Source organism: Nycticebus coucang, chromosome 21, assembly GCF_027406575.1.
Source record: "Nycticebus coucang isolate mNycCou1 chromosome 21, mNycCou1.pri, whole genome shotgun sequence".
NCBI classification, from domain to species: Eukaryota; Metazoa; Chordata; class Mammalia; order Primates; family Lorisidae; genus Nycticebus; species Nycticebus coucang.
Genome location: NC_069800.1, coordinates 42,188,519 through 42,216,145, shown reverse-complemented (window position 1 = coordinate 42,216,145; position 27,627 = coordinate 42,188,519). Strand labels below are relative to the sequence as shown.

The 27,627-nt window shown below is 41.6% G+C and overlaps 1 protein-coding gene across 7 annotated transcripts in view; it reads left to right on the top strand.

The window, feature by feature from the left end:
* LOC128573898 (ubiquinol-cytochrome-c reductase complex assembly factor 1) overlaps positions 1–27,627 on the top strand; it is a 123,970-nt gene that overhangs the window by 70,913 nt on the left and 25,430 nt on the right. For all 7 annotated transcript variants that reach the window (XM_053574416.1, XM_053574418.1, XM_053574417.1 and 4 more), the window contains one exon: positions 882–990. In XM_053574416.1, coding sequence (XP_053430391.1) covers positions 882–990 — 109 coding nt within the window. The remainder of the gene's footprint in view (positions 1–881; positions 991–27,627) is intronic.

Below are 27,627 nucleotides of genomic sequence, written 5' to 3'. Positions count from 1 at the left end.
CTTCTTTTTTTTTGAGACAGAGCCTTAAGCTGTCACCCTGAGTAGAGTGCCTTGGCATCACAGCTCACAGCAACCTCCAACTCCTGGGCTCAAGCGATTCTCCTGCCTCCACCTCCCAAGTAGCTGGGACTACAGGCACCCACCACAACGCCTGGCTATATTTTGGTTGCAGCCATCATTGTTGTTTGGCGGGCCTGGGCTGGATTCGAACCCGCCAGCTCAGGTGTGTGTGGCTGGCACCCTAGCTGCTTGAGCCACAGGTGCCGAGCCAGACTTGCTTATCTTCTAACAATTAAATGTGGTTCCTCCTATGTATGAGGGAGACTTCTGAGGTATTTTTTTGTTTTTTTTTGAGACACAGTCTTCTTCTTTTGCCCACAGGCTGGAGTGCAGTGGCATCAAAACTTATTTAAGCTTACTGCAGCCTCAAACTCTTGGGCTCAAGTAATCCTCTTGCCTCAGCCTTCTGAGTAACCAGGACTACAGGGATGTAGCACTATGCCCTGCTCTTTTATGAATTTTTACTACAGACGGGATCTTGCTCTTGCTTAGGCTCATCTCAAGCACAAGCTATTCTCCCACCTCCGCCTCCAGAGTGCTATTATAAGTAATGTATATCTTGATCTGGGTGGTACTTATATGGGCGTGTATATAAAATGTAAAAATTTATTAAGCCATACACTTAAGACTTTTATGCTTTGTAATATCTATATCATGCCTTGAAAAGTTTTAGTTTTTACAAAATAAAGTCAGTTCCAGTTTTTCAATTTGGTTGGTGCCATTTGCTAAAATCACTTTTAGATGAGCAGGCCTTCAGATAGACATGTGTGATGTGAAAAATGCACACAGCCAGTGACTCTGTGTTTCTTCTTCCCACCCAGGATGTGTCTAGTCCGAATGAAGCAGGAAGGCCGGAGTGGGAAATACATGTGTCGTATCATAGTTCATTTTATGTGGGAGGACGTTGAGCAGCGTGGCAGAGTCATGGGGGTAAGTGAGTGCTATCAGATTCTCATCCTGGACAACTCCAGTGAGGGATTGCCTCATATGAGTTTGAGGTTTTATCTGTTCTAGAATGCTCTTTTAGATTTTTGTAAAATGTCGCCTAATGTCAAGTGACAGTGGTGTTAGAGTCATCTTTTCTACCTCTATGGAGCCGATATGCCATAAATACTTACTGTTTTTGTACACATTAAGTGTACATATTGTGATTTATTTGTTAGTGGTGAGGACATTTTGTATGTGGAGATGGGAATATAAAGCCCAAATCTTGGTGATAGGAGGGATGGATTTGGAGAATGAGAGAATCAAAAATTCAGTTTAGGGATACTATGCCTTTGACACCAATTGAACTAGTCCTTCTATGGATTAGTCCTGATGGAAGGACCTGGCATGGGCCTGCACTGGGCAGGTTTCAAACTCCTGGCCTCAAGCAATCCTCCCAAGTTGGCCTCCTAAAGTGCTAGGCTTACAAGCATGAGCCATGGTGCTGGCCCCTTCTAGTTGTTTTTAATATCAGTACAAATGTATAAATATTTATTATTTTAACATAATATAGTTAAACAAATGGGGTTATACTATACACACTATTCAGCATGTTGACTTTTTCCCCTAAAATATATTGGATGGTGGTGCCTGTAGCTCAAGCAGCTAAGGCGCCAGCCACATACACCAGAGCTGGTGGGTTTGAATCCAGCGCGGGCCTGCCAAACAATGACAACTACGACCAAAAAATAGCCAGGCATTGTGGTGGGTGCCTGTAGTCCCAGCTACTTGGGAGGCTGAGGCAAGAGAATCACTTAAGCCCAGGCGTTTGAAGTTGCTGTGAGCTGTGAGGCCATGCCACTCTACTCAGAGTGACAACTTGAGGTTCTGTCTCAAAAAAATAAAAATAAAACATATATATATATTGGCTATGTTTTTCTTTTACATATCTATACATTTAAAAAATTCAAAATGTTGTAATTGAGTGTGAAATTCCTTTAATCATCATTCTCAATCCTGGCTATTTATCAAGAAGTAACCACTGTTTCCAGTTTGGCATGTATATCTTTTAAGTCTTTTTCCTCTGTTATCTGTATGAAATATGTAATATTAGGTTTGTGTGTTATTATGTATGATGTCATTCTTTTTCTTTTTCTTTTTTTTTTTGGAGATAGAGTCCCACTATGTTGCCCTCTAGAGTACTGTGGCGTCACAGCTCACAGCAACCTCCAACTCTTGGGCTTAAGTGATTCTCTTGCCTCAGCCTCACAAGTAGCTGGGACTATAGGTGCCCGCTATAATGCCCGACTATTTTTTGGCTATAGTTGTCATTGTTGTTTGGCAGGCAAGGCTGGATTCGAGTCCACCAGCTTCCATGTATGTGGCTGGCACCCTAGCTGCTGAGCTGCAGGTACCGAGCCTCGTGTCATTCTTTATGTTTTTATGCACAACTTTGTTTTTCACTCAACAATATGTTTTGGAGATCTTTCCATGCAATGTGGGAGTTAAATGGGAAATCTTCAACTGTGTTCTACTTTTATTTATCTTTATAAATAAAAGATAGATATTTATCTTTAAATAGATAAATAAAAGATAGATATTTATCTTTATAAATAAAAGAAAGATATTTATCTTTACAAATAAAGATAAATAATTTGTAATTATTTTCAAACACTCTGATGCTGTCTGTTGTTATCATGTGCTTACTCTATGTGTAAAATTATAGTCTTTGAGACTATATCATGGAGATTATGGTTGCCTACTGGGAATCTGGGTTGAAGATTTTTCAAATTCTCATGTGTTTGAAGGAACTGCTTGTATAAGGAAGCACGGTGAACATGAGTTTGCCTTTAGGTGTCTTCATTGATATTTACATGCCTTCCCCCAGGACAGTAGACCATTGGTATTTCTGTTCATTCTAAGATGACTGCATATATCCAAGTTTTAGCTGCTGTCATCATCATCTTCTCTTTTGGATTCAGTATTCAGCTCTCTTTGTTAATTGTCTTCTTTACTTACATTTTCAATTTTTTGGTTGTCATTCTTTCCTGCTATGTTAGCTGCTATGTAATACAGGGTGAAGGGGGGAAGGTGGTTTTTGTATTTTCTCATTCAATGACAACATAGAATATTTCTATGACCAGATATATGGGGTTTTGTACTCAGACACCAAGCAAGCAATGAATTCTGCAGTGGACACCCACTGGGTGTCCTTCATATCAGTTCAATTCTATCACTGTCTACCTGGAAATAGTGTCAGATTTCACAAGTTCAGGGCTCCATCTGCAGGAATATTCCCCATTTCTGGTTCTCATCACAAGCTCTAAGTTATTTCACCTCTGCTTCTGACCAACTGACTATAAATTGGGGTTCCCACAACTTCCTCCTTGGGTTCAATTAATTTTGCTAGTGCAGCTCACAGAATTCAGGGAAACACTGAAGTTTATTAATTTATTATAAAGGATAATATAAAGGATACAGACAGAGAGATGCATAGGGGAAGGCATTTGGGAAAAGGTTCAGAGCACCATCCTTGGAACTTCCACTTGTTCAGCTATCTGGAAGCTCTCTGGACCCACTCCTTTTTGTTTTTTATGGATGCTTTGTTATAGAGCAGCAGTTCTCAACCTGTGGGTCCCGACCCATTTTTAACAATGAAAATACATTATGGCGGGCGGCGCCTGTGGCTCAGTGAGTAGGGCGCCGGCCCCATATGCCGAGGGTGGCGGGTTCAAACCCAGCCCCGGCCAAACTGCAACAAAAAAATAGCCGGGCGTTGTGGCGGGCGCCTGTAGTCCCAGCTGCTCGGGAGGCTGAGGCAAGAGAATCGCCTAAGCCCAGGAGTTGGAGGTTGCTGTGAGCCGTGTGACGCCACGGCACTCTACCCAAGGGCGGTACAGTGAGACTCTGTCTCTACAAAAAAAAAAAATAATAATACATTACGGCATTAGGAAGGTTGAAAACCACTGTAATAGAGACATGATTGATTAAATTTTTGGCCATTGGCAATTGACTTAACCTTTAGCTCCTTTCCCCTTCTTGGACATTAGTGGTTGGAGCTGGAAGTTTCAACCCTCTCAACCTGCCTTGAACTTCTGGGGACCAGTCTCTGTCCTGAACCTACTACAGTCAGTCAACTTATTAGCATACAAAAAACATCACTTTGGAGATTCTAAGGATTTTCAGAGTCATACTCCAGGAAACAGGTGGAAGACTAAATATATATTTCACAATACCACAGCTGCCCAGCATGAGATCAGCAGCCTTTAAGCTTTTTATCCAGCTGAATGTCCCCACTTGCCCATGAGTACTTATTACACAGCTTTGTGGCAGCACATGGTAGACATAAGCTGATACTGGCAGTCTCAAATCATCCCTTTTAATGACGACCAGTGATATCCCCTGGTCTGTGAAAGATTGTCTGATTGCCAGGCAGTTATGCAGCAGCTCTTCTATTAGTGAACCTGTTTTACTTATCACTGTTGACGAAACTCTGATGGAAGTTGGGCCACTAGAACAGTTGTGGGCCACAACTGTTCCCATTCTGAATAGCCTAATGAGCCATAGGTTGCTGACTCCTGGACCACAGAACATTTTAGTTGTTCACCTCCCCCAGTGAATTTCCTTCTGGGCCCTGCATATCTCTTTACAATACTCAACACTTTGAGCCTTCTCCTATGTTACTTGGTATGCAATAGCCCTTCTATGTAATTAAGTTTTATAAGAGCAGGAAACTGTCTTTTTTAGATCTTTGTTTATACAGTGAACATTGAATGAATAAATATCACATGAATGACTAAATTGAACTTCAGCTACTAGAATTTTGTTTTAAAGCTAACTTATCAAATAAATCATACTAATTTATTATTCTGTGGTCCAGGTATACATCAGTGCATTCTCATAGGAATTAGTTTTTTCCTTTCCTCATTTTTATTTTTTATTTATTTTAATTTTTTTATTTTTTGGAGACAGAGTCTCACTCTGTCATCCAGGCTAAAGTATAGTGGCCTCATCCTACCTCACTGCAACCTCAAAACTCCTGGGTTCAAATGATCCTGCCTTAGCCTCCCAAGTAGCTGGGATTATAGGTATGTGCCACACATACAGTTAATTTTTCTATTTTTTACAGAAATGAGATCTTGCTCTTGCTGAGGCTAGTCTTGGTCTCCTGGCCTCAAGCAATCCTCCTGCCTCAGCCTCCCAAAGTGCTAGGATTACAGGCATGAACTATCACACCTGGCCTCCTCTCTCATTTTATCCAGCTATTTTTTTCATATCTTGATTGCTGTAAATGGGGTGCTATCTATAAGGAAGTGTTTTGTTTTGTTTGGGGTGGTATCATTCTGTTGCCCAGGCTGGAGTGCAGTGGCACAATCATGGCTCACTGCAGCCTCAAACCCCTGGCTTCAAGTGATTCTCCTGCCTCAGCCTCCCAAGTTGCTAGGATTACAGGTGTGGCACTGTTCCTGGCTCAGGAAGTATTTTATTTAGATCAGTGCTTCTGAAACTTTAATGTGCCTATAGTTTACCTGAAGATTTTGTTACAGATTCTAATTCAGTTGCTTTCAGGGGTGAGGCCGTAGAATCTACATTTCTAAAAAGTTTCCAGGTAATGCCAGTGCTTTCAACGGTACAAGGTGGGATGCGGGGCAACCATGCTTTGCATAGCAATATTTAAAGTGATCCCCTAGTACAAGCTCTTTTTTTAAAAACTTACGTTCAAAAATGGGAAAACACCCCAGTCACAAGGTTCTTAAATTGTCTTCATGAAGAGAAATGCCCAAGTTTTGCTTTAGTTACAAAGTCTACAAATGAAAGATGGCAATTTAAAAATAATAGATTTGGAAGAGTTAGAGAATTACTATTATTGCTTTTCTATTGATCTATTGATCTTCCCTTTCTAACCTCATGGTATAAACAGACACCTTTATTTAGGCAAGAAAATTGCACAGTCACTAAGCTGTGAGTATGTGCATGGAAATGTGTATGTATAGAGGGGATATCAGTCTTCTGTGAGTGTACAATCTAAGGAAAAGGGGCGTGTGGCTGGAGAAAATTAGTAGGCAGTATGGAGCCAGTCTCGCCTGGTTCTCTCCCTGGTAGGCAATTTTTTTCTCTTCTGTTCAGTTTCTTCATAAAAAATGGGCTTGAGTGTGGCGCCTGTGGCTCAAAGGAGGAGGGTGCTGGCCCCATATGCCGGAGGTGGCGGGTTCGAACCCAGCCCCGGCCAAAAACTGCAAAAAAAAAAAAAAAGGGCTTTCCCGAGCTGTATCATCTCTACAATAAAGTGCCCTTGATCCTTCAAAAAAAAAAAAAAAAAGGGCTTGAGGGGGGAACTGCGGGATCTCCAAGTTTCTTTTCAGCTTTGAAAACCCATGATTTGAAGGTGGTAATTTGCAAATCTATCACTGTGTTATTTGGCATCCCAGGTGTACCTCTGTAAGAAAACTCATATAAAAAGTTAAATTTATAAAACCAATCAATGTGGTAGCAATTCTTCTCATGCCAGAGACTTAGAGGCCATTACTTTGAGTGGATTGGTGTGTGGAAGATCCAGAACTGAGAGAGCCACTTTCGAGTTAATGATGAATGAGAAATTTGCGCTAAGAACTTCTTTGAAATTAGAATTCCAGTCTCCTTTGGTGGGAAAATTTTCATTTTACAAAAATTTGCTTTTTACCAGCTTTTTTGAGCCCAACTATTATGAAAAATGGGGCAGACTCACATGTCACTGTTGAAGCTGGTACAAAAAGCAAGTGTTAAATTTGAGGTTACAAAAATCACATCAATAATTTAGAGTATTCTGACTAAAAAAAACATTATTTGGGATTTAAACATATAAATTAGCTGTGGAAATAAAGTTCATTATATCACCTCATCTGGTCTTGTTTTATTTCATTAACTGCTTCTTAAAAACCTTTGTGAGCTAAGTTGCAGCTGAAAAGAGGTTGGAGACCATTTTTCCTTGGGCTCTTGCCGCACTCCTGAGTGTTGGTAAGAGTAAAGAACTAAGACTCGACACAGCTGTAAAAACAGACAGCGCCTTTGGCCTCAGCACTTTCTTCTGGTGCAGGCAGATTTCAGATGTAAATTTCACTCTCCGCCTCTCCTATTAATGAAGTAAGTTTCTTTTGCTGGGTTTGCAGCCAGGTGTGTCCAGTCTTGTGGCTAACCCAGAGCTTTACTTAATTTTTCCATTTGTGACATTTCAACCAAACTTAAAAAACAAACATAAAAATTAGCTCAAGGCAGTGGCTCAAAGTGTTAATGGTAACCTTAGGCTAGCTAAACGACTTCCTCTCAGCTCTGCCCTGCCAGACATCTCCACCTTGTGGCTCACAGTGAGCAGGTTTAAGCTTTCCAAGCCATGGAGACAGCATTGGGAAGGGGTGGGGGTGGGCCATAGTCGAGAAATTATGATCCTTATCAGTGGTCCCTGGCATACTGGTTGCCCTTGCAAGACTTTCAGAATCAAAAGGCATCTCCTGTAGGGCAGCGCCTGTGGCTCAAGGAGTAGGGCGCCTGTCCCATATGCCGGAGGTGGTGGGTTCAAACCCAGCCCCGGCCAAAAAAAAGAAAAAGGCATCTCCTGTCGCTGGTCCCCTGCTCTCTGTGTAGTAGAGCTGCTTGATGGGGTGGTGCAGAGGACCTGGGAAGAGGTGGAGGAGCTGTGGGCTCAGCTGGGCTCCTTTGTGCAATTCTGCTTTGCTTTCAGACCAGCGTTTTGCTTTGTAAGGTCCTCTGTGATCACACTCCAGACTACCTGTCCAAACTCATTTCCTCTGGTTCTTCTTACACCTTAAATATGTGAAACCTGCTAGTCCATGTACTTGGCACTTAGTAAGCACTCAGTGAACATCACATTCCATCCTTGCTTCACATAGCCTTCCCTCCAGCCAGGCTGAATGCCTTGCTGTTCTTTTCTTGTGTCTTTCCTCATTCTTTGCTTACACCTTACATAGATTGCCCCTAACACCTCATCCTCAGTTCCTTCAAATCCTTCCACACCAAACTGGAAGCCAATACCAGTTTCTCATAGTTGGAACTTCCTTAATAATTAGTATCTACCCTTCTTTGGGCTTTTGCTGTTTCCATTTTGTATCATAGTCATTCATCATGTATGTTGACTGTATTCCAGGTGAATTCCTGGAAGTTTTCAAAAACTTCACATGCATCCCCCCCTTTTTTTTGAGACAGAGTCTCAAAGCCTCAGTAGAGTGCTATGGCGTCACAGCTCACAGCAACCTCAAACTCTTGGGCTTAAGCGATTCTCTTGCCTCAGCCTCCCAAGTACCTGGAACTATAGGCACCCGCCACAACACCTGGCTGTTTTTTTTGTTGTTGTTGTTATTGTTGTTTAGCAGGCCCGGGCCAGGTTCCAACCCACCTGCCTAGGTGTATGTGGCTGACGCCCTAACCACTGATCATGGGTGCTGAGCCGCATCCCTCTTTGTATTCTCCAAAGTGCCTATCATTGCTTGCTGGCTGAATAAGTGCCCAGTAAATATATAAAGAATGAAAAAAAGATAATCCTGGAGGCCCAGAATAAGTCTTACAAAAAGTGGGGCAGGGAGATAACTTTTTTTATTCTGAGAATATTTATTTGCTGTGTTGTTCTTAAATATTGGAAGAAAAAGAAATGGGAAATTGTTTCCTGTGCTGTCAGTGTTTCTGTTTTTTTCTCACTTATTTTGATGGAATTATTTAATTTTTCAAAAACTTGTAGGCCAGGTGCGGTAGTTCATGCCTATAATCCTAGCACTCTGGGAGGCCTAGATAGGTGGATTGCTTGAGTTCAGGAGCTTGAGACTAGCCTGAGCAAAAGTGAGATCTGTCTCTACCAAATACAGAAAAAATAGCAGGGCTTGGTGGCTAGTGCCTGTAAGTCGCAGCTACTCAGGAGGCTGAGGCAAAAGGATCACTTGAGCCCAGGAGTTTGACGTTGCTGTGAGCTATGACGCCACAGCACTCTACCCAAGGTAACAAAACAAAACACAAAAGGCATTTTATGTTTCTCAACTAACAAATGCTTTACATTTTTATGGAGGCTGTAGTTTTTCTGAAAATTTCCTTTCAGATTTCTGTAATCCCTTCCCATTTCCCCCTTCTATTCCTACAAAAATCTTCAAACTCTTTTGTTTTACTATGAGGGAAAATTTTTGCTGTGTTTTACATCTCTGGGTCTGAATTAAAATTCAGTGCCAAAGCTATTGTTTTTAAAGACAAAGAAGTATGCTAAAAGGAACAGTTTTTGTGGCCATGGCTATGAATGGCCTGAGTGTAAATAAAGAACAATCCCTTGAGTTTGAGGCCATGAAAATAAGAATATGTCGGCGGCACCTGTGGCTCGGTGAGTGGGGCGCCGGCCCCATATGCCGAGGGTGGCGGGTTCAAACCCAGCCCCGGCCAAATTGCAACAAAAAAATAGCCGGGCGTTGTGGTGGGCGCCTGTAGTCCCAGCTGCTCGGGAGGCTGAGGCAAGAGAATCGCGTAAGCCCAAGAGTTAGAGGTTGCTGTGAGCCGTGTGATGCCACGGCACTCTACCTGAGGGTGGTATGTGAGACTCTGTCTCTACAAAAAAAAAAAAAAAAAAAAAGAAAATAAGAATATGTGCTCGTTCTCAGGTATTGATCATTCTTTTGAAAGTTTTAGAAAATATACTGAACTGTCGGAATGGATACTCAGTTATTAGGGGAGAGAGCTAAATTCTCAAAAGGCCGAGTAATTCCATTCTGAGTTTGGCCCATGAATTTAAGCAGAGTCCAGCTGAAGATGTACCTGTGGTAGATGCCTTCCTTTTTCTACACAGTTTTCCTACCCTCACACCTTCAGAGGTACCAGGAGTTCAAGGAGTAGGGGCTTTAGGTAGTTTCCCAACAGATCAGGTGATACGGGCATGTGCAACCAGAATGCCAGTCTGATGACTCCAGTCACCTGTCCTGAATGGCACAGTGGACTGGAGAAGTTATAAGTCTTTCTGTATTTGAAATTAAGTGAAGCATGAAATGAAACTCCTAACAATATACTTTTTTGTTTTGTTTTGATGACTTATCCCTGTGGCCATTTTTACCTTCGGTTATAGATTGTGAATTTGCTGAGGGCTAATTTGTCTTTGTTTTGCCACTGTACATGAGGGGCACTCATTCAGTAAAAGTTTCTTGAGTGAATGAATGAGTGGATTAGATCCCTTTTGTTATCTTCAGTTTACCTCCTAGAATTTGTATAAGAAAGGGATAGTGACCTAATTGCATTTTTTAAAGCCCTGACTGCAGGGGCAGGGGACTCACACCCTTCCTTAAGTATTCATGCTGCTACTCTCAATTCAGCTGTCATTCAGAACAGTATACCCCTCCAACTTATATCATGTTTCTTTTGCTTCCAGTCTTTGGTTGTCCTATTCCTTTTGATAATTTCCCCCCCATAATTATAACACAACTTAGAGCTGTTTTACATTGAGCACAGCCTAAGCCATTTTCTAAACCTCCCATTCAGGGGTCACTAATACTTCTGCATATGTACATTTCACTCCAGAGATGGATAAGTAGCTCCCTAAACCTGTTTCCTGTCTCACTTCTGATGTTAACACAATCAGTCAAGTCCCCCAAATTAGCTTATTCTTCCTTAACTTCTACCTCATGTTCAGCTTTTGCTTCATCCTCTGCATCCAGTTGGCCTGTAAAGGTCTCTGCTCAAAACCTGTCCAGATTTTATCCTGTCTCCAGAGATGGATAAGTAGCTCCCTAAACCTGTTTCCTGTCTCACTTCTGATGTTAACACAATCAGTCAAGTCCCCCAAATTAGCTTATTCTTCCTTAACTTCTACCTCATGTTCAGCTTTTGCTTCATCCTCTGCATCCAGTTGGCCTGTAAAGGTCTCTGCTCAAAACCTGTCCAGATTTTATCCTGTCTTTTGTTCCATTGCTTCATAACACTGATCATCTCTCCTTTATTGCAAATAGCTTCTGAACTAATTCCTGGATATTGCCCACTCTAAGGAACCCTCCTCCCATACACTGCCAAACATTTTCTTTCTAAACCCACTTCAGTGTTGGGCGTGCTGGCTCATGCCTATAATCGTAGCACTCTGGGAGGTCAAGGCAAGTGGATTGAGTGAGCTCACAGGTTCGAAACCAGCCTAAGCAAGAGTGAGGCCCCATCTCTAAAAGTAGCCGGCATATTGGCAGGCGACTGTAGTCCCAGCTACTTGGGAGGCTGAGGCAAGAGAATTGCTTGATCCCAAAAGTTTGAGGTTGCTGTGAGCTGTGAAGACACAGCACTCTACCAAAGGCAACAAAGTGAGACTGTCTCAAAAAAAAAAAAAAAAAAAATCCCACTTGTGATCATGGCTCCCTTTTGTTAGAAATCTCTGAAGGCTCTCATCACATACAGGACAAAATCCCAACTTCTTAGCAATGCTTATAGAATCCTTTATAGTTATATAGGAGAATGTGCTTATTCTTAGAAGATACATGCTGAAGTATTTAGGGTAAAATCTTTTGATATCTGCAACTTACCTTCAAAGGGTTTAGCAAAAGAAAAAAAGGGAGTATATGGATATACAGATAGAGGTAAAGCAAATGTTACATGTTAATTGTTGATTGAAAGATCATATAGATTTTTACTGCATTACTCTCAACATTTTTAAAAATTTCAAATTGTTCAAAGTGAGAAATTCACATTCTGGCTCTAGCCTACTTCCGTAGTCTAATCTTCAACAAACCATTCCTCTCTTTCTCCCTGAAGAAGTTCATGTACATACACAGACATGGTCCCCTTGTGCCAGACTTTCACTGGTACCATAGGTGCCATGTCTTTTTTGCCTCTAGGCTTCTGTTCATGCTGTTTCCTCTGATGTGATCTTATTTTCTGTCTATGCTGCTTATGGCACTGTAAGGCACAGCTGGGTAGTACTTCCTTGAAGAAACTTTCCCCAGCACTTGTCAATAATGTTAGCACATCTGGCTGCTCCCTCCTCTGTATCACTATAGCACATTGCACAAATTTGGGAGATAGAACTTACCATGGTTTATATAGGTTGACTGCTGTTAGGTGGGATGAGGATCCTGGAATTTCTGGTTTCCTCACAGTGTTTTAACAGTCACCACTCAAATACTTGTTGAATGAACTGGGTACTTGCTTCTATTGTTAGCATCTGGCTAGCACTGACTAGCCAAATACTGACTTAATGAATGAACTTTGATCACCCTCCCCCTTCAAGAAAAAGGGTTCATTTTTCTCCCCGTGTGCTGCCTCATGAGTCCCCTGGCTTCCTCATCAATTATACTTTTATTCTGTTTTATAAGATACGTGAATCTTAGACTGTTAGACCGAGTGTCTCACAGATGCTTTAATTCAGTGGTTCTCAATCTGTGAAGAGGCTCAGGTGTGTGCATTTTGAAAAATCTCTCAAATCACAAAGATATTTGCACCAGAATGTTTATTGCAGCCCAATTCATAATTGCTAAGTCATGGAAGAAGCCCAAGTGCCCATCAATCCATAAATGGATTAATAAATTGTGATATATGTACGCCATGGAATATTAATGCAGCCTTAAAAAAGATGGAGACTTTACTCTTTCATGTTTACATGGATGGAGCTGGAACATATTCTTCTTAGGAAAGTATCTCAAGAATGGAAGAAAGTATCCAATGTACTCAGCCCTACTATGAAGCCAATTTATAGGCACCCACACCTACATATGAAAGCTATAACCCAACTACAGCGCAAGATGTAGGGGAAAGAGGAGGGGGAGGGAGGGTAATTGTTGGGACCACACCTATGGTGCATTTTACAAGGGTTCATGTTAAATCTACTAAGTGTAGAATATAAAAGTCTTAACACAATAAGAAAATGCGGTGAAGGCTATGTTAACCAGTTTGATGAAAGTATTTCAAATTGTATATAAAACCAGCACATTGTACCCCATAATTGCATCAATGTCCACAGCTATGATTTAATTAAAAAAAAAAAAAAGAAAAGAAAAATCTCTCCCAGAAGATTTCTGATGCAGATCTCATAGATCCTGTCCCACCCTCTCATTCCTGTTGTGAGGAAATGGGGGTCTACAGAAATTGTTTTGCCCCAAGGTCATACAGCTAGAAAATAGAAGGAGGACCAAATAGAGTCTGCTGATTCCCTTTACTATACCATGATACTTTCAAAAAACCAAAAACACAAAACATCTCTTCTGTTTTTACCAGGGACTTCCAAGACCAAGAGGACAGCTTTTCTTGAATCTAGAAGCATTCCATTTCTTTGCACTCTCAACCCTTTTATTCAGAATTTCTAATCCAGTACAGCAAAGGCTTCCTATTCAACAGGACTAGTAGAGATTAAGGGGGAAAAGACTAATGAAAATGTTAACAATGTTCTGAATTTGTTTCTTTTTTCCAGCATGTAGAGTCTGAATATCTCCACGTCATCTGAATTTGCCTTAGTTGATTTTACAATTATTTTTCAGAGATTTCTTGGTTGTGTTTTTTTAAGAGTAGAGGAACACGGAGACTGAACCCTGTGTTTGGAGGGCTGGGCAAGGAGACAAAGACGGTATTATACTGTGCACAGCAAAGCCAGCAAATGAATTCAGGAGACACCTAGATGTGTTTCTAGAGGAGGGCGTGAGGGGGAAGGGTCTGGTGAAAGGCAGAAAGGTGGGATTAAGATAAATTAAAATGGGGCCAGCATGTTGGAAGGGGACAGCTTCTTCCTGTTCCCACCATTGCTTCGCATTTCTCATTCTGCTTAGTTCAACTAGTCTTCCTCATGTACCTCATAGTCACCCTCTCATCTCCTACTCTTACTTAGGAAAAACCTTAGTTTTAAGATTATTTCAGCAGGGTACAGTAGTGTTTATTACTTGAGTGCTACATCTCTTGGATGTTCCTGGGGAATCTTAGACATTAAAACTGGAAAGTAACATTGAAATAATTTAGTCTAGGAATTCTCAATGAGTGGTCCCCAGATCCACAGCCTCAACATGACCTGGAAACTTTTTAAGAATGCACGGTCTAGGGTCACATCCTAAATCTTCTGAATCAGAAGCTCTTGGCTCTGGAAGAGATGAATATAAATTAGGAACTGAAGAGTAGATCTTATGGCTGTCTTTGCTGAGTGGAGTAGGGTCTGGGCATGAGTTAATGACATGTGAAAGTGGAGGATTTCGACTTAATACAAAAACTGGAGTTCCTCAATAGTAGTAGATAACATTTATTGAGCACTTTCTTGTTGTTAGGCACTTTGCAAGCACCATATGAATCTTTTTTTTTTTTAATTTTGAGACAGAGTCTCATTATATTGCCCTTGATAGAGTACTGTGGCGTCATAGCTCACAACAACCTCCAGCTCCTGGGCTCAAATGATCCTCTTGTCTCAGCCTCCCAAGTAGCTGGAATTACAGGTGCCTGTCACATGCCTGGCTAGTTTTTATTTTATTTTATTTAAAAAAATTTTTTTTTGAGACAGAGTCTCACTTTGTCTACCTCATCATAGCTCACAGCACCTCAAACTCTTGGCCTCAAGTGTTTCCTTGCCTAAGCCTCCCAAATAGCTGTGACTACAGATGCCTGCCACTACACCTGGCTATTTTTAGAGATGGGGGGGGGTCTCACTCTGGCTCAGGCTGGTCTTGAACCCATGAGCTCAGGCAATCCTCCCGCCTCAGCCTCTCTGAGTGCTAGGATTACAAGCATGAGCTACTGCACCTGGCTATCTTGTAACATCGTAACAACAATCTTACAGATGAGATAGGTAGTATTTCTGTCTTCATTTTACAGATGAGGAAACTAAGGCTCAGAGAGTAGTGTGTTGGTTTTCCAAAGTAGTTGTAACAGATTAACACAAATTTAATAGTTTAAAACAACAGAAATTTTATTCTTACTTTAGGCTGGTAATTAGTTTCACTGGGCTAAAATAAAGTGCTGGTAGGGCTGCAGTCCTTCTGGAGGCTCTAAGGAGAATCTTACCCCTTGGAGTGTGGCTGTGTCACTCTAATCCCTCTATGTGTGGTCCGTTTGCCTTCTCTGCTGTCTGGGTCTAATCTGCCTCTGCTGCTCTCAAAGGATGCGTGTGAATTGTATTTAGGGCCCACCGGGGTAATCCAGGCTGTTCGCCTCAAGAGTCTTAAACACAGCTGCAAAGTCCTTTCTTTCCATATAAGGTGACATTCACAGGTTCTAGGCATTAGGACATGACTCTCTTCTGGGAGACTATCATTCTGCCTACCACAGTCAGGCAATTTACCCAGGCTTTCACAGTGGATATGGGAGCCTGGATTGGAACCCAAACCTGCCAGACTCTGGAGCCTGTGCTCATAATCACTACTCTGTACAACCTGAATAGGTCCTTACCAAAAACTGTGACTCTGGCAATAGCATTAAGATTTTTAACCAAAGCGTTGTTTCCGTCCTCCTTTAACTTGCATGATATTCACCTGTCATGTAGCACTGAACCAATTAGTCCTTAAATCCTACATTGTTCAGCTCTTTCCACAGTCACTGTCATCCTTCCCTTTACTGGAAGGCAAAGCTGGGGCATCTCATTATGTTGGTCCTAGTGCCTCCAGTTAGATTCTTTGCTCCTAGAAAGCAGAGATTCTATTTTTCCATTTTCAAAAATGGAGATATAGTTCATAGACCATAAAATTCACCGCCTTAAATGTGCTTTTTAGTAATTTCACAATGTTATGGACCCGTTACCACTTTCTAATTCCAGAACATTTTCATCACATTGGAAAGAAATCCCATGCCTATTCCTCTTTTCCCTCAGTCCCTGAAAACCACTACTTTACATTCTGTCTCTATAGATTTACCTATTTTGGGCATCTCATATAAATGGAATCCTATAATATACAGCCTTTTTTGTTTGACATTTTTTCACTTAGCAAAGTGTTCTCCAGGTTCATCTATGTTGTAGCATGTTTCATTCCTTCTTTTTGTGGATAATCTATTGTATGGATATACCACATTTCATCATCACTTTATCCGTTAATGGACATCTGAGTTACTTCCACTTTTTGGCTTTTGTGAATAAATGCTGTGAACATTTATATACAAGTTTTTGTCTGAACATATGTTTTTAGTTCTCTTTGGGGTATACCTAGGAGTGGAATTGCTGGGTCATATAATAACTCTATGTTAAACTTTTTGAGAAACTCAGAAATTGTATCTTTTGTCAAGTTATTTGAATTCCTAGTGATATTCATTGTTCTTTGTTTATAATGAATTAACTTTATCAAAATATGTAGCCTTAATTGCCACATATTTTACTCATATTTTTAGACAGTAATAGCAAGGGACAGTGTGGTATAATGGAAGTTCCAGCCAGGCCAGCCACTCTCTGGGTAAGCGTAAGTCAAATCACCTCACCTCTCTGGGGAGGAGAGTTAGATGATTTCTACTTTCTCTTCCAGACTTAACATTCTGCAACTCTGTGAAAGTCTGAAAAGCTAGCCTTGTGTTAAATTCCCAAGCTTGTGTTCTGTTTTTTTAGCAGTTCATCATTCTCTGTCTGATTTCTGTTCCCAGACACAAACAAGGTTTTACCCATCTATCCATCCATTTTATTGTGGCCTGCTGGCTTCCAGGTACTATGCTAAGCACTGGAGATGCAAAGATGGCTTAGACATTGTCCATGACTCTAGTCTAGTAGGGCAAGACAAATATATACACAGATAATTAAAATATTAAGAAATTATAGTGTTTTAAAATTGCTGAGAATGTCCAGAGGAGAAAAGCTTGGGGTGAATGGCATTTGAGTTAAATCTTTTCAGAAAAGTAGGTGTTTGCTAGACAAGAAAAGAATTCCAGGGAGAGGGACAATGTGGATGTGAGAGGGCAGAAATGTTGGCATCATTTGTTTTTTTTTCCCCTTTTTTTCCTACAGTGGTAAATTGAGATTCTCTCCACACTAGCTCCATTTGGAGATCTTTCTGTCTATCTTATATTTACAAAGTCATTGACTCAAGTGTCCACAAAGTAACATATTTTGTTGTCTTGTCATAAGTACTGGCCACCAGTAGATCTTCCTTATTTTTTAAGGTCACTTCAGAGTCAATTTCTGAGTAAGAGGATTCAGTGGTTATAGCATGGTTGAGGAGTCTTGGTCAAGATTTGGGTTTTCTCCATAGCACCAGCTCAGTTGGGCTCTTGCAAACACCCCCTTCCCCTCTTAGGGGTTTTGGTTACTTAAAAGTATCAGGAATGTAAAATTTTACAATGTGATCCTCATAACACAAACTAAATTTTTAACCTTTGACTAGAAACATACATGGAAGTCTTTGTGTTTTAAACTGCCCCCTTCCCAGCCTCCCAGCCACACGAGAGGTCATTATACAGCTCTTTCCATGGTCACTGTTCTCTTCCCTTTTACTGGAGGGCAAAACTAGGGCAGAGAAATAATTTTTATTCACTTCTGAAAGGTTACAGTAATAAAGAAACTCTTGTTAACATCAGAGAACATTGCAGCCAAGAGTTTTCACAGTCTGGCATTGTTTATTTTACATGTAATTTGGAACCTTCTGCACTCTTAAAATATTGGCACAAAAATGTTTTAACTCTTGAAGTACTTCACTGTACACAGAAGTAGTGTGGTGTTAGAGGGGCAGCAGGACTCCGGAGAACTGTTTGCCCTGTTCCTGTAGGAGAAAAAAATGGTATAAGCATGTGTACATGTGTATGTGCAAGAAACACACTCACTCAGGTGTCCTCTCTGCATTGAGAATTAAGAACTTTCTCTGTTGTGATGAACTTGTTTTTTTTCTTTGTTAAACAAGAGTGTGGTATAAAATCCTGCTTTCCTTTTGCCATGATTGGCAGAAAATACAGAGCTTCCCTTATTTAGATATTTGACATAATTTTTCATTATCCTCTTTCTCACTCCACCCCCTGCCAACTTTATTACTTAACTGTTGGACTTTTGTTTTGGTTGATATGCATACTCATGGGCCAAACTCTGTACCAAGCATTTTGCAGACATCATCTTAATTCACTCTTGTGATAGAATTGAGAATATTATAACTGAGGAGAAATAAGGGACAAAAAAGTTAAAGGACTTGGCTCTGGCTCCTATATTAAGTCACAGGCCCAGATCTGATTTATTTTAAAATTTTTGCTTTAATTAAAAAAAAAAAAAAAGCTTTGCTCTTTGGGCCATAACACAGACCTTTTGTTGTAAGCCAATTTGAACCATTTTGGAAGTAAGTAGTGTATAAGTAATAACGAATGAGGACATTAACGAACTAACCTAATCATTGATAGAAGTACAAAATAATTGATACACAGAAGTACCTGGTTCCAGCAAAGTGTTTTTATTGTTGTTATTGTTACATTAGGTTGAATTAAGATTTGAAAAACAATCATAGAAGGATGCCATAGTTAAAATGGAAGAATGCTAGGCTGGGGATAAGGCTTCCTTAGTTCTAGGTTCAACTTTGCTCTCCTAAGTTTGGAAGACCTGCTCCCTCTTCTGCCTGTTTCACATCTCATGGGCTTAAAATAGAGCTATTCATTCCCCAGGACTGACCACATTCTCTGTAACCTGTCTGGTGTGGGGACTGTGGCCTACTGCCCCATAAACTCGCCCTTCTTCAAATCTGACACTTTCTTCCTTGGCCTCCAAAGTAGAGCTTTGGCAAAAGAGGCAGAGCTTGCCACTACCAGGTGAGCTCTGTAGAGCTGTCACTAAGCCATACCCTTCTCCAGTAGAGGGCTCCTTCCCCTGCGAGAGTTCCAGTTGGGCTCTGAGGAAAGGATGCTGTGCTACATGTTTACCACAGTCTCCAGGCCTTTTCTGCAGGCTGTTGACCTACAGTTACAGCTATACAGGGGATCCTGTCGTCACTTACCCTGATCTATCTTCATTGCCCTACAAAGGAACAAGAAGGGCTCAGGACCTTTCAGCTTGTCTTTGCCAGAGAGAGCTCTATTTTCTTTTGGAAGACACACCTACCTTTAGCTTCTTAACCTGCAGGAGCTGTCCCTATGATGGAGAATACAGAAAGGTATATATACAGGGTGGCCATAAAGTTCATGTACAGTTTAAAATTGCACACTATTTTAAATTGCACACGAACTTTATGGCCATCCTGTATAGCCAAGTCTGGGTCAAGGAAACAGGACATTCCTTTAAAATCTAATGAGGGCCCTGTATGTTTTGCTGTCTACCTCTAAGGTATAGGGTTTTGGTGCTAAAGAATTTCTCATCACATGGGCTTTGGAGCCAGACAGACATGGGTTCTAATCCTCCTCTGCCACAATGTTGCCTCAAGACCTTGGGCAAGTCTTCTTACCTCTCATTGTCTCTGTTCCATCCTCAGCGGTTCTCAACCTGTGAGTCGCGACCAATAAAAATAGATCCTGCATATCAGATATTTACATTAAGATTCATAACAGTAGCAAAATTACAGTTATGAAGTAGCAACGAAAATAATTTTATGGTCAGGGGGTCACCCAACCTGAGGAACTGTATTAAAGGGTCACAGCATTAGGAAGGTTGAGAAACACTGCTCTGTAACATAAGCCACACATAGTTGTGGGACTTAAACAATATGATTTAGCACAGTGCTTGGCACACATTGGGCATTTGATAAATGGGAGGTATTAGGGTACCATATTTGGATTTTTTCAGTAGCACCTAGCATAAGCTGCCTTATTTTGGAAGGATTTATGGATGCGTCTGTATTTGGCTTTCTGGAGGACAGAGATCAAATTTTTCATCTTTCTATCTTCTGTACTGCCTGGGGTCAGGTGCATAGCAGACACTCGGTGTTGGCTGACTCAGGATGACTTGGACAGGGCTGGGGGGTGGGCATGAATGCTTTAGTTTCTCTATCTGTACTTAGGGAAATAGTAACCCCTTATTTTGGAGTCTTTGAGGACAATTTAAAATGATATGTGTGAAGTGTTTGGAGCCCTTTGAAAGGAGGGTACTGGAGAAATTAATGGTGTTTTTGCTGTTCTTGGGAAAGCCCTTTGTGGTTCCCAGTGAATAAATTACTTGGAGTGAGTTTTCTAACACCTCCTACTCTGCTCTTTTCACTGCGGCTTTTTTTTTTTTTTTAATTTTAATAACTGTCTGCTGTAATACTTCTTAGCCCGTGACTTATTAAGATATATATTTTTGGTGTTGGATTTTTGACCCCTTTCTGCTCCCAGGAGAGACATTTCTATCAGAATAATAAAAGGTGTAAACTGTGCGCGTTGCTCCCTTTCTAGGCCTTGGGCAGTTTAGCTGCTAGGATTAAGAATCAGCAGGCTTGTGGTATGTGTATGGTCATGGATACGAAACGATTCCCAGTTAGCATCTCCCACTCTGCTTCTTTTCATCCCTGTCCCATGCCCTTTTGCTAAGATTCTTTGGATTTCAAATGAACCTTGTTGTCTTTGGCATTTTGAGTACAGATATTTATGACCGCACTATACTTTCTTTCAAACAAGGTGTTTATTGTCTGCTGTGTTTTAGGTCCCAAGGTGAGTGGACTGCCAAGGAAGAGCCTCCTTCTAATGGAAGGGAAGTATGGGAGAGGTGAAAAACCACTCACTAGTCTTACAGCCAGAAGAGTATGAAATTAGACTTGGTTCTTCAGTTAACCAGCAGATTCAGATAAAGAGTCTGGATCAGGTTATTTCTAAGGGCCCTTTGGTTTGGAAAAAATCTATGAGATAAAAGTTTTCCAACCTGGGTTAGCATTTACTAGAGTGAACATCAGTTTGTAAGACCTTCTACTGGTTCTCCAAGTGTCTCTTGACCTGTAGCCCTGGAATATCCTTAGCTCAGGGGACCCAGAAAAGACTAGAATGGTGTAGGGAGGGTTCCTTAGTATAAATGTGGGGTCCCGAATATACTGGGATTGTCTGGTCTGAAGCAGTGGCTGGATATGGAACAATCCCACTTGGTGACAATCCTCAGGGACTTTGTAAACGAGGTCCATATTGTCCTGGCTGATGGCAGGAAACACCGCCAGAGCTAGCCATAGCTGGTCAGAATTGCAAGGCAGTCAGTGTTTGTATTTTATGCCATCTCTCTGCTAATCACTTCAGTGCCCTGCTACCTCCTAAAGCTTGGCAGCCGCAAAGATAATCCTAATTCAGCCCATTCCAAGTGAGGGCACTTAGTCCTGTCAAGGCAAATGGCTTGCATGGTGTCACGCAGTAGTAGTAGCAAAGCAAAGGCTGAAACTCCCTTCTCTTGATTTATTCGGTTGCTGTCTTCCTTACGTGACACTGCCATCTTTGCTGTTCTCTAGAGCTATTATATACACCCTCTATTCTGTCTTACTGGGAAAAGCAGACCTCTTGTGATCCTTTTAAGGTCAGCATCCCTGTGTTTAGCACAGCACTAACAGTCCTTCACCACATGCTGAGTGGTAGATAAGTGAGTGACCTCAGTCTATTCCTAACCCTTTTCTTAGAATCAGTTTTCTACTGCTACCTTGCCTGATAAACTAATTCATGCTAAATATTAATAGATGCTAATAGGGTGATGTTTTAATGATCTCAGATAATGTTTGCATTCTAACAGGAGCTTTCTGTAATTAGTGTCTTTAGAAAAAGAAGTGGTTGCAGTAGTAAGACATACAGGCACTGTGAGGAGCTCTTGGGGTGAGGCAAGTGTGATGGTGCCCTTCACACCATCTCCTACAAAGTGGGCAGCTGTCTGCTTTTTTCTCCTGTGGGTTAAACCCAGGGGTAGTGCCTCTGCCAACATCTGAGTGGCTATGTGAATAAGTTAGGGAGGTTAAGAAGGCAGATCCAGGATAAAGTAGAGTGAGATGTTTATTGCAGCTGCCCTGGATGTGCCATTGGTGAGGCAGCGGTAGCACCCCTTTCTCTTCTTATTTCCATTGGGTGAATGACCTGTGGGGCTGGACAGAGCTGAAGGTGCTCAGCTGGAATGGGGAGACTTCTTTTTCCATGTCAATTGCTGTCTGTTTCATCTTTCTGAGTGCCAGTGATACTTGCCATAAAAATGACATGCCTGGTTCTCAAAGGAGAAGTGGTCTTTCATTAGAAAAGAAATGACAGGGCTTCGGCTGTCCTGCTGGTACTCAGAACCAGTACTCATCTGTCAGCTGGGTTCGCTCAGTATCTGTCAGCTGCTTCACTGGTCCTCTTGCCTCTCATCTCTCTTCATTTCAGATTTATTCTGCAAATTGTAAAACAGCCTGGCTAATCTTCCTAAACATTATTTATTATGGGCAGAAACCCACAACGCCTGCCAGATGTGCACCATATCCTTTAGTCTGTCTTCAAGGTACAATTCACTATCATTTTATTATCTCTTCTTCCAATAGAACTTTTCTTCTAGCTCTCTACCTGTCCATATTCTGCTGGCTCCCTCCAGAAACCTTCCCTAATTTACATTTGTGTTTCATTCTACAAATAGATTGTAAATTTCTTTTCTTTTCTCTTTTTTTAGAGGCAGGATCCCACTCTATTGCCCAGGCTGGAGTGCTGTGGGATGATCATAGCTAACTATAACTGTGAACTCCTTGGCTCAAACGATCCTCCTGCCCCGTCTTTTAGAGTAGCTGGTACTACAGGCATGTGTGAACACACTCGGCTAATTTTTATTTTTTGTAGAGACAGCATCTCAATATGTTGCCCGTACTGGTCTCAACCTCATGGCCTCAAACAATCCTCCCTCCTTGGCCTCCCAAAGTATACTGGATTATAGTCATGAGCCTCTGAACCCAGCTCTGAGTGTAAACTTCCTAGGTACAGGGATCATGTGAGTCATTCTTGAGTAACCTCATAGCTCAGCACAAAGCAGAGCACACTGTAAGATGTTGAGATATCCAAGCCAGGTATATGGTTAAAGCACATTCTGCATAATATTTTCTTTCTCTTTACCTTTTTTTTAGACAGGATCTTATTCTGTCACTCAGGCTAAAGTGCAGTGGCATCATCATAGCTCGCTGTAACTTCAAACTCCTGGGCTCAAGCAATCCTTTTGCCTCAGCCTCCCAACTAGTTGGGGCTCTACCATGCCTGGCTAAGATATTCTCTTGATTAATTTTCTTCAGCTATCTCTTTGACCCTTTCTCATCCAGTATGGTGGCGCAGAGCAGAACTACACATATGGAGGGGTGGGGCTTCCTTTCCTTACAGTCCCCAGATGCTCTGTACCATCATGAAGAGTTCATTCAGTATGTGCCACGCTTTGACCTGGGGATACAGATGGGACTAAAATGTGGCTTTGGTACTCTAGGACTTATAGTGAGGCTTTCGGCAAACAGCCCTGGTTCTGTCCCTGAGTGATTTCTACTACTTCCACATTGGCACTCACCGGCAGTAGCAGGCTCCCAACCTGTCCCCCATTTATACACCATATACTCGAATGACAGAATTCGAGTGTGATAATACTAAATTCCCACCTGACCATCTTTATTTATTTTGATTATCGTACCCCCCTCTCTCCTTTCTAGAATGTAAGCTCTAGGAGTTCAGAAATTGTCTCTTGTTTACCCCTGTAGCCTCTACTCCTAGAATAGTAGGATGTGTGGTTAGCACTGAATATACATGTGAGGAAGACATTATTGAATTTATTTCCTCTAGGTCCAGTAGCATTATTAATTTGTGTGGTTCTAGTAAGGATTGTCTCATTCATTTATTTATTCAAGGAACATTTTTGTGTCTTGCCACGTGCTTTCTCTAAATGCTGTTGGTGGAGACTATACCAGAAAGGAGTGATCTTACAGGGCTCACAATCTAGTTTATGCCAAGAAGAGAAACAAAGTTGAATCTTTCCTACATTCAATTCCCAGCAAGATAGACAAACAAGTACAATATGGGTTCACCTGCTGTTTTGTTTTGTTTTTGCTTCAGGCTTCCTGAAAAAGCTGTCTCACAACAGGACTGAGTATGGTGGGAGGACGGGGCAAGAGAACAGGCAAGGCCCCAAATGCTGAGGGGAAAGTCAGAGACTTCTAGACCCTCACCTCCAAGTTGGGGATGGACCTCCTTTCTAAGGCTGTAACTCAGAGGAGGTGAGAGTGTTTGGCCACTGAAGTCAGACAATTTGGGCTCAGATCCCACCCCAGCTTTGTGACCTTGGGCAAGGTCTCTGTGTCTCAGTTTCCTCTCTGCAAAATAGGGGTAACTGTGATACCTACCTCACATCGTATAGCATTGTGAGTGTTAAATATCACATGGGAAGCTCTTTGAACATTGCTTGAGAGTGAAATAGATGCTTACTGCTATTGATTTTATTACTTATTGTTCAGCATTTCAACTTTTTTTTTTTTCCCATTGAGACGGAGTCTCAAGCTGTCACCCTAGGTGGAGTGCTATGGCATATAGCTCACAGCAACCTCCAACTCTTGGACTCAAGAGATCTTCTTGCTTCAGTTTCTCTATATGAGTAGAAACAGGGTCTCACTTTGCTCAGGCCGGTCTTGATCTCATGAGCTCCAACAGTCCACCTGCCTTGGCCTCCCCAGAGTGCTAGGATTACAGACGTGAGCCAGCGCACCTGGCATTGTTCAGCATTTTAATCTCGTGTTAATATAGAAAGAAAAAGGAAAGATAATATTGCATAGTTTTGATGGAAAAACTTAGACTCAGTGATTTGTCTTCCAGAGTCCTCTAGGGAAATGGAGCTGTTGGAGCCCAAAATTTACTTAGATTTTAGTACATTTCCTAGGCTCAAGTTGGGACTTCAATACAGATCACTAAAAAGAGATCTCTTTAATGGGTACAGCATTCTGAGTTTTTCTTTCTCCTTTGGCTAAAATATCTTTTTAAGAACATTTTACTGTAAAAAGGAAGACCAAAAAAGAGAGAACTTAAATCACCCTGTAGAGATAAAACCACTCTCAGTGCTCACAGGGCCAAATGTCAGTTCTATTTTAGGGGATATCTGAATCTCACTCCTTGCCTCACCTTTGACCTCCTCACCACTAGTGTGGAAATGATCTTGTCAATTCTACTTGGGATCCAGGCTCAGCCATTCCCAGGATACTTCTACAAGATTCTACAAGCTATCAGCTGAATGGCAATTCTGTTTGAGCTTTAAAAGAATGTTGGGGCTGGGCACAGCAGCTCATGCCTGTAATCCTCGCCCTTTGGAAGGCTGGGGCAGGAGGATCACTTGAGGTCAGAAGTTTTGGCCTAGCCTGGGCAACAAAGTGAGACCACATCTCTATAAAACATAAGAAAAATAAACAAAGCCAGGCCAGACACTGTGGCTCACACTTGTAATCTCAGCACCTTGGGAGGCAAAGGTGGGAGGTTTGCTTGAGGCCAGGAGTTCGAGGTCAGCCAGGGCAATAAAGCAGGACCCTATAATCTAAAAAGAATTATCTCAGCACAGTGACACACACCTGTAGTCCCAGCTACTCAGGAGGCTGAGGCAAGAGGATCACTTCAGCCCAGGAGTTTAAGGCTGCAGTGAACTATGATCAAGCTACTGCTCTCCAGCCTGGGTGACAGAGTGAGACCCTGTTGCTTAAAAATAAATAAATAAATAAATAAATAAATAAATAATAATGTTGGACTAGGAGTCAGAAGACCTTGTTTCTGTGAACACCTTGACCATTTATTAGTCGAGTGATAATTGGGTGAGTCACTTGAACTTTGCTTCCATATCTGTACAGCAGGAAACAGCCTCTTTCTCATAATACCATTGGGTCAATATTTTTGAAAAATGTACAGTTCTGAACAGTAAGCAGTAAAAACACAGTAATGAAAGACAAACATTGTGTAAAATGAAAACAAGGAAAATATCTGTTTTATTTTTTGATCCTATAGTTTTGTCTAGCTTGCTGTGCCCTGGTGGAAACAGCAGTTAACTGGTGCAATTCGATTCAGTAGGGCAGCCCTGCCTCTTTCCCTCTCTGCCACTGTGGAGGAGAAGGCAGGGCCGCTGGATGGAAGGGCTACCTCGAGATTGGTAAGGGACTACATTTTATGTTCTCTGAGAAAATGTTGCCTTCTAAGCAGCGTGATATTTCTTTTCGGGTCACTGAGTGGGAAGGACTCTGAAGTCAGTGACTCAGTGTTGCCTTTAGGTCTCCTCTAGGTTGGTGAGGTCCTAAGCGTGCATGCCAAGTGGCAGAGCTTTAGAAAAAGAACTCAGTACTTATTAATTATCTATATTCACCTGTTAGGCTTGTATGTCTGTGCATTCGAGATGGTTGGTAGTGTTGGGAAACAAGCACTGTAGCTTTCCACTGTACCCAGTTTGCCTAAATTTAATAGAAAATCATTAAAAAGCAAAGTTGTGCCTGCAGGTTTTCTGTGCTCATAAATGTAGTCGTGAGGCTCAGGGTGCAATTAGGAGCCCACAGAGTGTCACTGGAAACTGAGTATGTCAGCATCGTCTTGCTGACAGCAGGCAGAACTCTTAGCTGCAGATAGAATGCAGAAGACCCAGAGGAAGGATATCTTCTGACCTGTAGTGAACAAATTACTGGCAAGGGGGCTCAGGCTCCTACGCCCTGGTGTGTTATACCCCTGCTCCACTGGACACGCCTGCCGGGCTCCAACTAAATACACATCTTGCTCATATTACATCTTATCTGAGTAAGATTTTCCATTACCACAACATAGGAGACATTAAGGGCACAGTGATTGCTAAAATCATACAAGACTGGTTGTTTGCTCTTGGTGCTGCCAGGGTCAGAAAGTCACCTGTGTGTGATGGCATGTTGTAACTGTTGCGTTCTTGTCTTCTTTCTTCTCTCTTCACTTTCTTCAGTGAGGTTTGATTATGTGCACATCATGGCCTCACCTTTTCTGCTCCATATCCGCTTGATAAGCAAATCCTGTGGAGCCTGCTATGGGCCTCTCTTGAAAGTATTCCTTCCTCTTTACTGCCACTTTCACGGATTCAGTCCCTTATGGACTCTCACCAGCCTCCTCTGGTACTCCTGCCTCTGGTGCTTTCCCAACTTTATGGTCCTTACTTCTAAGGTTACTGTGTGAAAATAAATCTGTCTGTGTAATTTCCCTGTGCTTAGAACCCTTCCTTGTCTTTCCTTCATGTGGCTTTCAGGACCATTTACAATCTGAAACACACTGCTTTTCCACCTCTACCTTCTGCTTCTTCCCATCCTGAACTTTTTGTTACAAATTTCGTCTGAAAATGCTGTGCTTGTTTACGTCTCTGTGGCCTTGTATATACCATACTTCCTGTCCTAACATACCTGTTCACTTTTTAAGACCTAGTGTAACAAATGTTACTTCTTCTCTGAAGCTGTTTAGCCCCCACACCATTACCTTCTTTTTTTTTTTTTCCCCAGTTTTTGGCCAGGGCTGGGTTTGAACCCGCCCCGGGGCCGGTGCCCTACTCCTTTGAGCCACAGGCGCCGCCCTACCATTTTTTATATACAGTGTACAAAGTATATCTTTCACATGAGGTTATGAGCATTGTGAGGATGAGTACTGAGTTTTATTCATCTAATTTTTACTCCCAGCACATACCACAGTGCCTAGAATACAGTAGGCATTCAATAAATGTGTATCTAACATGTACAAGACAATGTAGAATTCTGTACTAATACTACAGTGTCTAACAAGGAACATAAATGTCTTTAAAATAAAATGAATAACATAAGAGAGGCTTTAATATACACATGGTTAAGTCATATTGGCAATACCTATTCGAGAAAAATCATTTGTAATTAGAATTTTCTTTTATTGTTGTAA